The 13,126-nt window shown below is 39.0% G+C and overlaps 1 protein-coding gene across 1 annotated transcript in view; it reads right to left on the reverse strand.

The window, feature by feature from the left end:
* Window positions 1-13,126, reverse strand: part of TRDN (triadin) — a 232,904-nt gene that overhangs the window by 110,389 nt on the left and 109,389 nt on the right. The window contains exons 14-15 of the mRNA XM_075087552.1: window positions 11,717-11,779; window positions 10,823-10,885 (exon numbers count right to left, since the gene is read on the reverse strand). Of these exons, the coding sequence (XP_074943653.1) occupies window positions 10,823-10,885; window positions 11,717-11,779 (126 nt within the window). The remainder of the gene's footprint in view (window positions 1-10,822; window positions 10,886-11,716; window positions 11,780-13,126) is intronic.

Genomic DNA, 13,126 nt, shown 5'->3' on the forward strand with positions numbered 1-13,126 from the left:
CTAGGGAAAAGGCATCCAAGAGACTGAAGTATACTTTCAAATAAGTGACATGAAAATCTTTATCAAATATGTGTTCATTAAAACTTAATAAAAGATTTAAAAGTCCATTTCAAGATCAAGGGAAAATTTACTTTTTCATTTCAAGTGTAAAGCAAAAGAAAAGAAAGAAAATCAGCCTGATCTGAAACTCTGAAGATTCCTACTGACTTTACTTAGCTGTGGGTCAAGCCTTCAACTTGTCCGTTGAGTGACAGCAGAAGATAGGTAGTGCTGCGTAGGTATGTCATTGCAACCTGGCTGATGTGTCTGCGCATGGATGTTTCACATAGAATGATTATCCTAAATATCAGCCCTGCTGACTCAGATGTGCACCTTATTTTGAGGGTAGAGAACTCTTTTCCTTCATTAAAAAGATTAACTTTGCATTATTTGAGGCATAGGAATATGCTAAATCTGTTATTTCTGGATGTGACTGGAAAAATAAACATTTCATTAATCCCGAGACCAACATAAACAGGGTTGATGCAATAAATTAGATTCTTTGATTAAAGCTATGCCACCCGGCTGCTCACGTAGCACAGGTACTTCATTCTACATATCTGAAAGTCCAAAGTCAAACTGATTATTTGGTTACCTGTGTGGACTTTAGATTGAATATGTATGATTATTTCTAGTATGACATTTCCCCAAAAAGTTCTTTACAAGACTGACAATGCAGCGTCAGAAGAGATTGCCTGTCAGAAACTAAAATTGCTCCTATGCTTTGCTCAAGGAAGATTCTCTTGCCAACTCATCAAAAATTGAGTTTGTAGTACAAGCCCAGGCCTCCTCCCTTTTCTCTGTGTTTGTTAAAAGCTTGACATTTCTAATTCTTTGCAAACCAGATCTTACCACCATCATTCACCAATTGCCTTTATCACATCACTTCCTGCTTTGTGCAAAGATGTGAAAGAACAAACAGAAAGAAACTGGTCTGGGCTGAGCAGCACTGAGCATAGCCTTGAAAGTGCTCAACTCACTATAGGTAGCAAAGGGGCTGCTGAAAGGTACTTAAAGATTATTCATCTGCTGTTAACATTTCATGGACAGAGCAGGCACCTCAGACAGTGACTGTTCACCTTCTTTGCTTCTAGAGCTTTCATTGCACAACACATGGAGGTGGGCAAGGATGGGAAGAGAGACAGAATTTCCTCTAAAGCTGATTCATACTAAGTGAAAGAGGTCAGTCTTCCACCTCAGAGTCTCCACAACAATCACAACAGAGAGTAGGTCTTATGCTGAGCCAGTTGTTACCGCGAGGTGAGGGAGAGACAAGGGGAAGGTGGGAAAAACTTCTAATTCTTTACCTCTTTGCATTTCACCTCGTTTCTAGCTCTTGAACACTAAACCCTTAACCTTGCCCTGAAAGAGCATAAGTGTTTGGTTTGGTCTTGGTATAAATAACATTACCATTCCCAGCTGAAGAACTCTTTCAACAGGAAATAAAGGACAATATTTTCAGAAATACCACAGTGACCTTGCAGAGTCTTTACTTTTTTCAGAAGTGGTAGAGGTGTTTAAGAGCTCAGTTCTCACAGAAAATCAATGGGATTTATGTGCTTGGCCTACTTTGACGTGTTTGTAAATCCCACCAGGTGCCATGCTACATCTTTAGGCACCTAAATATCTTTGAAATCATGTTGTCAATCACCGCTGACTACGGAGCATAGAATTCAAAGTCCATGGAGTGCTTTGAAACTTGTAGTGTAGGACGTATTTGAGCTGCCTTTTGTCTTGTTTCAGGTGCAGACTCCCTTAATCACCAGTCACATAGAGACCATGGGAATTGTTTTTCTGCTGTGTTTGCATCTCTGCTTAGCTGGATTTTTTGCCTTGTCCTTCACTGTGACCCTGTTTTTATTATTCTGTTTTTATCTGATTTTTACTAAATAACCATATTTGTTGCCTCTTGATGATTTCTGGAAATATCAGTTAAGAAAGCAGTCTTCCTATTTTTCGATGGAAGACTGAATACTTAGAGGATGACTACCAGTCATTATAAAAATAATGAAGAAAGGAATTTCTATTTTTCCAATGAACCTACAAGACTGTTGTCTCCAGCTGCATTCCTGCACCGACCCTCCACTGTGTTGTCTTTTAGCTTATCACGTGTATCTCAGGATATACTTCCATAATGTTCAAGGCTAGAACACACCATTGGGTTATCTAGCCTGACACTTTGTTGCCAGAGACTCCTATATTTCAACTAGGCACCTTTTCAGCTGATGTGTATATTCCATTAGGTGAAAAATCATCTTCTGCAGACATCAGGGAAAGCAATATCCACCCTATGCTGTGGTAGTTTATCACTCTTAGCGTTAAGAACATGTGCCTCATTTTCAGTCTGGATTCAGTTAGCTTCAACTCCCAGTCATTCATTCTTGTTAAACTCTTTCTACTAGATTAAAGGGAACTATAGTAGCCAGAATATTTTATTTTCTGTGAAGGTACTTAGTATCTACAATAACAAAGTCACCTCTTTCTGAAGAGATGAATAGAATACTTGATTCCTCTCTGTGAAGAATATCCTTAATTGGTAAATAACTTGAGTGACTTTTTTCTGTTCTCTCTCCAATTCGGACACTCTATCGACATGCAAGTTCCACTCTCTCTAGTGCCTTGTACACAGGTGATATGTCACTATGGTTTGTATTCCCTGTTGCAAGGTTTATAATTTCAGGGCTGTATGAAAAAATATCAACTTCAACTTGCCATTCACTTTGTCAGTTTCAAAGCTACTTTCCAGATGTAAATGTAAGTGGCAATATAACACATGAGGCAGTAGGGAATTGGGCCCTGAGGTTAGAAAGACTATATTTGGGTGTCACAAGAGAATATAACTCTGAGTGATGGGATAAAATTAAGCAAGGGAAAATTTAGGCAGGCTGGAATGAAATACTTCTTAACTGTGAGATCTATTAGGTTGGAGAATAATCTTCTGTGGGAATTGATGGAGGCCTAGTTACTTCAGACATTTAAAACTAAACTGGATAAAGCACTTGAAGATATTCTGTAAGGAATTATCCTACATTGCCAGAGGGAAGGATTAGATGACCTAGTAGGTCATTTCCATCTCTACTTTCTGCAATTTTGTTGTACAAAGCCCCACAAACAGGAAATCTTTCTCAAAGTCAAGAGACGCCACTAAACCCTGCCTGTGTCAGCAAAAGAAGAGTGAATAACATCACCTGCTGGTAACTGTGCAAGAATCCTTATCCAGCGTTTCTGCAGGTTAGTAAATACAACCAGTGCTGAGGGCTGGGTGTGTAGCTTCTGTCTGAAAACAGAAGCCTCTACTAATGCAAAAATGTCAGGAAACAGCAGGTGAGTTATGAATAAGATCCAGGAGAGGAGGAGTAGGAAAGAAAAAATCAGGATGGGCCTGACATGCATAATAGTGTCATGAGCAAGGTATTAGTCAGGAATGAATCAGCTTGTAGTACAGGAGATGAAACCTGAAGCTCCAGTCAGCCAGCTGAGAAAACTAGATGTTTTTTATAGGATTTGGAGTATGGGAATTGATTCATATAATGATATTATCAATTGAAATCACAGTTAAGATGAGACCAGAACCAGGGTCTTTGCTAAGGGTTGTACAAACACACAGCAAGCCAAGCCCTGGCCCCTGCAGAAATGTACAAGCGGATGAACAGCCCAGCAGAGAAAGTGGTCAAAAGAATATTGATAAGTAATACCCTAGAGAAGGATCATGCAGTTCTACAGTCTATAACTCGATCTTCCTTTTTTGTGTGTGTGTGCTTTAACATGATTTGTTCCTAAATTTGCCTCAGCTCATAACACCCTGTGCTCCCTTAATTATTGCTCTTATGTGTCCATTTGTCTGCATAAGGCATCACTAGGCAACTCATTCCTTATTATTTCTGTTACTTAATTTTTACATTTGTCTCTCCTCCTAATCTCTCTAAACCTTCTTCAAATAAACATGAATTACAGGTTCTTTTACTGGGTCTGGCTGGGATGGAGTTAATTTTCTTCACAGTAGCCTGTATGGTGCTGTGTTTTGGATTTGTGGCTTAAACGTTGTTAACACACCAGTGTTTCGGATATTGCTAAGCAGTGCTTGCACAGCATCAAGGCTTTCTCTTTTTCCTACTCTAACTGTCCCCACCAAGTTAGGAGGAGGTTGGGAGGGGACACGGCTGGTACAGCTGACCCAGATTCACTGGAGGGATATTCCCTACCATATAATGTCATGCTCAGCAATAAAAACTGAGGGTAGAGGAAGAATAGGGGGAAGGGCAGCTGTTGCTCAGTCTGGATGGGCACTGGTCTGCTGTGGGAGGTGGTGTGCAATTGTCATCTCACCACTAGTTTTTTTCCTCCTTCTTTCACATATTAAGTTGTCTTTGTCTTGACCCACAAGTTTTCTCACTTTTGCTCTTCCTGTTCCCTCCCCCATCCTGTTGGTGGGTGGGGAGTGAACAAGTGGCTGTTTAGCTACTCACCAAGGTCAACCCACTACAGTGACTTATTTTTAATAAAAAAAAAAACCAAAAACAAAAAAACAGTCAGACAGGGTTATAGCTCTCAAAACTCGTACCTTCTACATGTTGTATCAGCCACTCTGAAAAAGAGCATGGCCAATCAAAAATGCACAGTAACATGTATACGTGCACCCCAGTTCCTTACCACTGCAGTTTTTACCTTTTCCTCATACTCTGTTGAATAAGCCACAAGAAAACTCATGAATAGACATGTTTTGTTTTCTGTATGTGACCAGCCACTTTCAAAGTACTTTGGGTCCTCTTGGTCTGCCTTCACAGCTCTGGCTGCTTGCCCTTGTAAGCAGCCTAATTTGAGACACCTACACCTTACTGGCCCTTGCAGACCTGACATTGGGGTTCTTCTGAAAGCACCCATCACCCCCCCCATCTGCTGACATCTATTGTGTGACTTCTATCACATTGGGGAACAGGAGACACATGGCAGTGCCCAGCCTGGGCTGCTGAAAGCTGTCAGCACTTCAGTTATTTCCTAGCTGGAAATACACTCCTGGGAGTGGGTAGGGCAGAGTGAGAAGTTTCAAACCCTACTCTTGAGAGACAACAAAGGCATCTTCCTACAAATGTGTGCAAGCACAACCCATTTGCTCATGAGCAAAAATCTGGGATCAACATTTGGATCCCAGATGAAGCATTCAGTCCATTACAGATGGATCAACCCAAAACATTTCAGGCAGTGTGGTGTGCATCTACTCCTCTAGATCAGTGGCTATGCCAAGCATGTTTTTTTTTCTAAGTATACACTTATGTCATAAGGTATATTTTAATTCATTTTACTTTTCTGGCAGTGCTGAAAGTACTGTCATTCCAAAATGCTTCTTCTGAGAATAGTGTCACATTTGGATAACGTTCTAACGTCTTTCTAGCCATGAAAGCAACAGGAAAAGAAGCATAGGGAAATAAGTAATAAGTTCATCATCTCATCAGCAAACTCTTTAAATAGCCACATTTGAAAGCAAACAAAAAAAACCCCCAACATATAGAATGAAAGAAAAAGCTAATTGGCCACCAGGTGTCAGTAGTTGTTCTCTTAATGAAATGGAAAGATTAATATCAAGACTGCAAGGATAACAGTTGAGCCAAGGAAGTAACAAAATTAAATAGATTTTTTTGTTGTTGTTCAGACCAGGAATTTGAAAACGATCAGAGGAATTTGTCTTCCTGTCTGTATAGAACACAATAACAAAGAACACATTGTTGGTGTATAAAATGGTCTTCTCCCTCCATTTCCTATTAAATCATTGCTTTTCTGCAAATTACAAAGACTGTCCTTTAAAGCAAAGAAAGTACAGTTGATGAAAATGCATCTGTAGTCAAACCATGCAAAAAATCATTGGGAACTGGTAGGTCTTTTGTCTAATCACCTCCACTCTGCTCTACCGACCTAGTACTATAACATCGCTCCTCCAAAGGATGATTAAACATAGACTTTCCCCCCAGCTACATGATCTCACTGGATAACAGGGTGGCAAGAATAACCTGGTTAACCTGGTTCTGTGGCAATCATAGAGTAATGTTTTCCATTTTTACATCTAAGATTAATCTTTAGCGTTTTTTTTTCATGACTGCAGGGTGAATTAATTTGATTGTTACAGTGACATCATTAAAATGTACCTCAGTGTTTGTAACTGTAAACCCCCAGAGCTTTTCCTATTCAAGAGGCAAGGATTTACTTTGGTAGCTAGAGAGACATCTCCACTCTCCTCCTCTGCTGACACTGTCTGGTGTGAAACATATGATAGAGTATCATGCATCATAGATATACCTTTATCGTAGTCATATCATTATCAACGATCTGGATGAGGGGATCGAATGCACCCTCAGTAAGTTTAGAGATGACGTCAGGTTGGGTGGGAGTGTTGATCTGCTTGAAGGTAGGAAGGGTCTACAGAAGGATCTGGACAGGCTGGTTCGATGGGCTGAGGCCAATTGGATGGGGTTCAACAAGGCCAAGTGCTGGGTCCTGCACTTGGGACACAGCAACCCCATGCAATGCTACAGCCTTGGGGAAGAGTGGCTGGAAAGCTGCCTGGTGGAGAAGGACCTGGGGGTGTTGGTTGACAGCTGGCTGAATATCAGCCAGCAGTGTGCCCAGGTGGCCAAGAAGGCCAACAGCATCCTGGCTTGTATCAGGGATAGATGCATCCTTAACACCGGTTGTGCAACCACTGCAACCTAGCTCCCTGATTTAGTTAGGGGTTGCAATGGTCCTTAGTAAGGGCTTGTATGCTCTGTTGGGGGTATTCATGTACAATAAAATAGAAATCAGACCATGGTCCCTGATCTGGGGTGAGTAAATCTGCACATCAACACCTTGACTTTTTTCATCTCTGCTAAGCAAACCTGCTCAGGCAGGTACCTGGGTTTGATACCCTTAAAACATTTGTCACTGAAGGGCAGACCCTAGGGATTCCTGAATACTTGCCCAGCTGATGAGGCCTTGTGTTTTTAAGCAAAACCATTTTCTTCCTAAACATCATTTGCCTTGGTTGGTGCCCCTGGGTTTTCATTAGGAAAATAATAAAAGTGTATAACAGTTTGGGATCTTTAATCCAGTTAGCTTTGGTTTGGCATTCAGAAGGTATATGTTGTAAGTCTCACAGACAACTGGCTTGGGTGGCATGTCTACTCCTGAATTTGCCTTTGTGGAAAGCGGAGGAAAAGGCACTGTCCTTCTAAAGTAGTTCTAAGATTTACTATCTTAGTAAATGCTGCACAAGACCTAGGTATTTTTATTACCGTTATTATCTGAAATTATGCAGCAATAACAGGAAGGTAAGATCGTCAATGACAGTTGAGCAGAGCTTTAGTTAGCAAATGGTGTGATGATCCAGGCTGACATTTTCATTGCTTTATAAGCTCATTTATTACCTATTTTATTTGTTGTAAGAACCAAAACAAAGTGGGAAAGGAGTTTGCAGCAATAAAACTTAAAGATAAAAGCTGCATGTACACATAATGAATTTTTAGGAAAGCTGATACAAGAAGGAGCAGAGAAGCTCCAGACTGTTGAGACTGAGAAAGGGACCATCAGGAAATACTCTGCAAGCAAACTATGAGTACCTGAAAACACCAACTACCGCACAATCATTATCATGTAGGGCTGTGCACCAAAGCTTTAATAGAGAGGGTCTCCTTTCTCAGTCAGATTTCAGGCTTGACCCCTTCAAGCAAATGTGTCCCAACCACCAGGAGCTTTGGAAGACCCTGGCAAAGGCTTGTCTGCCAAGTCTCAGCAAGCGCCTTCATGGGGATTTGGAGATGCAGCTCCTTCTTTATCCAGAGTAGCGCTGGATGGATTTTTGTAAAATGTTTTGAAGCGTGACTGTGAGAGACCTTTGTATCCAACAATTATGTTTGTTTAAGCAAGACCTCTGAGTTTGTAACAATGGAATTATCTATTTTTCAGGACAATTAACACAATGTTTTTGTATGAGCTGAAGGTCAGAGGATTAATGTGGTTTTATCTACAATGCATTTTTAAAAGCTAATTAAGAATCATTCAGTTCACTCTGTACTAAAGACTAAGAACATTCCTCATTAGATGACTATTGCTCCTCTGCAGCAGCATAAAAAGAGAGAGAGAGAAAGAGAGGGAGGAATGGAGGAAGAAAGGCATGGAGAAAGAGTGAGCTGGCATGCAAATAAACAAATACATCACAGGGATGCAATTAATGGAGAGCAATAAAAAACTCCATTCTGGTAACACTAGAGATAAAATTGTCTCCTGGACCAAAGGGCTAATCTAAAATATTAATCAGCAAAAATAGTCAGTATTTGCAATCACAAGAATTCCGTGTTAGAGGAAGAGAGACGGAGAGGAATAGAGGGAGGTACTGCTCTTAGAGCATTAATTTAGGGATGTTTTCTCACCTAGTGTTTACGGAGCATTTCCTTCTCTCTCCCTCTCTCTCTCGCCTGACAGCCTGTACACACCACCGTTCTTCTGTGGGGAAAGCCTGGTTAACGGGCCTCCTGTCAGAGGTGAGTTTTCTGGGAGGAGGTATGCGAGGGTGAGGAGCAGAGGTGGGACTGGGGTGCCAGGCAGCCAGCTCCTGGCAGAAGGAGTTGCCTGCTGGTGTGGGGATGGATGTGGGTGGCGTTGAGGGGGCAGCATGCCCCCCACACCCCTTGGTTTCAGGCATTGCAAAGGTGGGGGGAAGCAAAAGGAGACACAAAATCAGAGGCATCCAGAGGCAACGTGAGGATTTGAAAAACACGGTGAGGAGTTTATTTTTAATGCAGTCGCCTCTGCCTAGTCTTTTAATGGGAAAAGGTAAGAAAATTGGAAGCTGTTCCTACACTTTTGCTTTTGGATGCTTATCTACGCTTCTGATTCAAGCGATCTGAGGTTCATTTGCTGTGTCTGCCCAAAGTATGTAAATACTATTGGACATTGAGGTGCTTCATTTCAAAACTGGGCTATGCACTACTGTTCTGTTGATCAAATGTGGCAATTATTTCAGGCTTAAAACCTTTTAGGGATAACAATAGGTGCTGCCAGTCAAAGCTAAAAAGTACACATGCATTCAAAGAGCAAGGCGAATGAGGAATAACAGCAACATGTGTAGCTAGAATGTATTATGGATTACCATCCTTTTACACAAAGGCTAGTAAACTCTTCAAAATGCAGCAACCTACAGAGCTAATAAAAGGGACAGAAATGTGCGGATGTCTCAGTTTGTCTAATTTGTGTCTTCCTAGCATTGGTAGCATGACTCACTGGATTTAGCAACAGCTTGTGAAGATGAACATATTAATAACTTCATGCTGCAGCTCTGCCATAAAATGTAATCTTTTACAATTCTGTATTCTCAAGTGAAATACAAGCTTAGACCCAGAATAAAATTAGAAAAGATATTTGAATTGTCAGCTTATTTTCTTTTAAAATCTGTGCTTATACATTTAAACATGCAACTTAACTTCATCCCCATCCCTTCCCCAGTGTGCCACTCCCTACTATAAAAGACTGAAGCATATTTAAATACAGGGCTACCAGGATAGTACTCCAAGTTATTCTGTGTCTTTCTGTGCATTTTGTATTGTACCAAACATAAATTAATATTTTTCTTCCCATCCATAAAGACTTGAATAGGAAAGCTTACGTAGACCATGTACGCCTCAGTGGCAAAGAAGTCACTTGCACATTGAAATTTGCATATGTAATCCCTTTCAGCTTTTGAGAAAATTCAACAGATACAAATAATTAGATAACAGAACACAAGGCTTGCCTTGAGGGCATAGTAACTATAGCCCTGAAACTCTCAATCCTATTTTAAACCTTCCTCCATAGCTTTAGGCATTAGTCTAGTCTACAGAAAGGGTCATCTGAGTACTTGATGGCTTGTAGAAAGTTGTGTAGAAAGTTGTATAGAAAGTGTCTCACAAAGCAGCAAGTAGAACCAGCGTTTCTAGGTATTAAGATGAAGACCAAACCACTAGATTGACCATTGTGTTTCTCCTTGATTTTAATAAGACTTTGATTTTAATGAGACAGTTTCACAGACTGTGTCACTTGCTGGAGATATGTTTACATTTGTGCATTAAACATACTTGCAAATTGCTGAAATAACCGGTAAGAAAAGTTACAACAATTTTAGTGTAGACAAGACCCAAATGTTAATTTTTACTCTTATTGAAAAATGTATCTTTCTATGCTAAATAGCACAAACCACAATTGATTAGGTTCAGGACATTCACTGACTTAATTTTTAACTTAAAAAAAAATATTTTCTGGGGATGGATAAAGCCTCAGAAAGATAACTATCTATTTTCTACCACATCAAGCGGTTTGATATGTTGATGTTTCCATTTATTACTAAAAATGAGCTGAATTTTTGAAATAATTCATGCAAAAATCTATGCACTCCATTCAGTCTTTCCATGCCGTGCACCCTTTGAAACTACTTATGTTCTTGATTGATTTAGTGTATAAAAGAAAGCATTGTTTCTAATGTTTCTGTAAAAATCCCAAGCTCATGGAATTGAAAATTACATATATTATATCTACATATATGTACATGCATATATATAATATGCATAAAATACTATATATATAATATAATGGAAACATATTGCACTCACACACATATATATATATATCTATAAATACACTGTGTGTATATATATATATCTCCAGCTTAGATTCTTAAGAGATAATTAATTACATAGGCCCCTATCTCAAATACTTAAAACCTGAAAGTGCTTACACTAACTAGCGAGATATCTACTGCAGAGAAAGACAGACTTGAATTTCTTACCTGCTTTTTTAATTTCAGGGACAGCTGTCTTCTCATGAGCTTTCTCTTTTTTTCCTTCTTTTTCTAAGATTTAATTAAAGAAAGTAATTCGATATGCTAGAACTCTGAATCATACACTCAAATATGCAGTCAGCCAAGCCCTTGTGGGCACATGCTGGAAAAAAATGTGACTTATTTGGGAGTTTAGTTCACATTATTCCCTTATAGCACTTGCACCCAACTAGCCACAGAGCAATCAGCTGAAAATGAAAATTAATCAGTATGCATCAACTATGGATGATTTGGACCCTTAATAATTCATCAAAGGCTAGGCAAAAATCATCAGTGCATGAATGTGGTACCTTTTAGCTTAAGCTCCAGTAGCAATGTGGTCATTAAAAAATAATGAATGACATAAATATTTTTCCCATGAAAGCAAGACCTTAGTGGATTTTAGATGTTTCCTGGGAATGAATGATCAAAAATTTTAGATGGTTGTCAGTGCTTTGCAGCTTAGTCACTGCAAGTTTTGGTTGAGATTCTATAAAATAAATGCATAAATCTACCCCACCTTCAGAAAGATATGTACCATGAACCGAGTGATATCTCCCATGAGTTTTGTGTATGGCAGTATCACTATATCCTGATATACATAGGAACTACATTAAACTGTTTAACAAGCCCACAGATGGCATCAAACAGGACTTTTTATTTGTCAGAAAAAGTTTAGAAAATATCAGACACTGAACACATCAGACACTGAAGAAGTGATAACATGCAAATAGTGACTAAGCAACTAAAAGGACTATAGAGAGCCAGAAGCATAGGATTAACCTAGCAAAAAACAATGGGATTTGAGCCAGGAGTGGGAGCAAAAGCTGAGTGAGGCCAGTAAGAAACATTCCCAAACCATACCTTTCTTCTTAGTTTCAGCTGTAGCCTTCTTTACATCAGCCTTTTTCTTTTCCTCCTTTCTCTCTAAAAACGGAAACAGAAGTTCAGCTGACTACTTTTTCACAGAGATATCCATACACACACCTATGTATGTATGTATATATATTTGGGATGGGAATCCTTGGCTGACTACAATAGGTTCTGGATTTGATAAGCTGGTCACTTACTTAGGAGTTTGCTGTGAGCAACTCAGAAATACAGCTTAATACTCAGAGTGAACGTGGTGCTGAGGATACAACTGGTATGTTGTGTACTTAAGTAAGTACTAATTCAAGAAATTATGCCCATTAACCTGGTGTAACTAAGCTTATTGTAGTGATTCAGTAGCCATGCACCTGTTCTGTTTCTTTTATAAAATCTGACTGAATGGCAGCAAAACTTGCAAGAATGTTGCTCTTGTAATGTACCACTAAAACATTGCACTTAGGAATATGTGCAGAATGCCATGAAAAGCCTGCATATATAATATACCTTTATAACACTTTTTATGACTTGAACATTTGAAACTGTCATTACAGGACTTCTGTTATTCATGGAGAATTGCAGTTAAAACATCATCTACAAAAGAACACGACTTGAATTTTTAACAGCATTTGCCTCTGTTTTGTCAATTAATTGGACAACAATAGAAGGATAATGTTTTTGCTTTTTTTACAAAAAGCTACAATTTAATTCCTTATTCTATGAATGTTATTAATTAGAAAACTGAGAGTTCAGTAAACAAAATGGGGAAACTATAATTCTTATTTTTCCTTTGGGAGATGAATGCCCATTTTGATGGGGGATAATACACGAGTACAAGAATAGCTAAAATAAATGTTCTTTTTAACTGCTCATCCTCAAGAAGCCAGATTTGTTACCTTCAATTTGTGCTGCATGGCACTGGGTGTTGATGTAATTAGTGGAACTATAGTTTTCTTTTTGTGATGTTTTACTGTTATGAATGTGGATAAGAAATCAAGATTCATTATCATATATAATGGCATAAACACAGGACTATAAGCTTTTAAACAAGAGTCTCTTCTTTACTTGACAAATATTTAAGGTATAGGAATATTTTCTGAAGCTAGCAGATCCAAGAAGCAAATATGCTATTATCCCTTGCATAAATTAACATGAAGATAAAGGAAAAATGAAGACACTTACTTTTCACTTCTCTAGCTACCATAACAGACTTTTCTTCTTCATGAAAAAACATATACAAACAGGGAATGAAAAAAAAAATGAAATACTGCACAGCATGCTTCCTAAACCAAAACAAAATATGTGTATGTTTGATAGAAGAATTGCCATTTTCATGGAGTGCATGAATTCCACAGTCCATGGTGGTTTCATAAATAGACTTGTTTTGCCTATCATGGAGGCAAAGTA

This window comes from Phalacrocorax aristotelis, chromosome 3 (genome assembly GCF_949628215.1).
Source record: "Phalacrocorax aristotelis chromosome 3, bGulAri2.1, whole genome shotgun sequence".
Taxonomy (NCBI): Eukaryota; Metazoa; Chordata; class Aves; order Suliformes; family Phalacrocoracidae; genus Phalacrocorax; species Phalacrocorax aristotelis.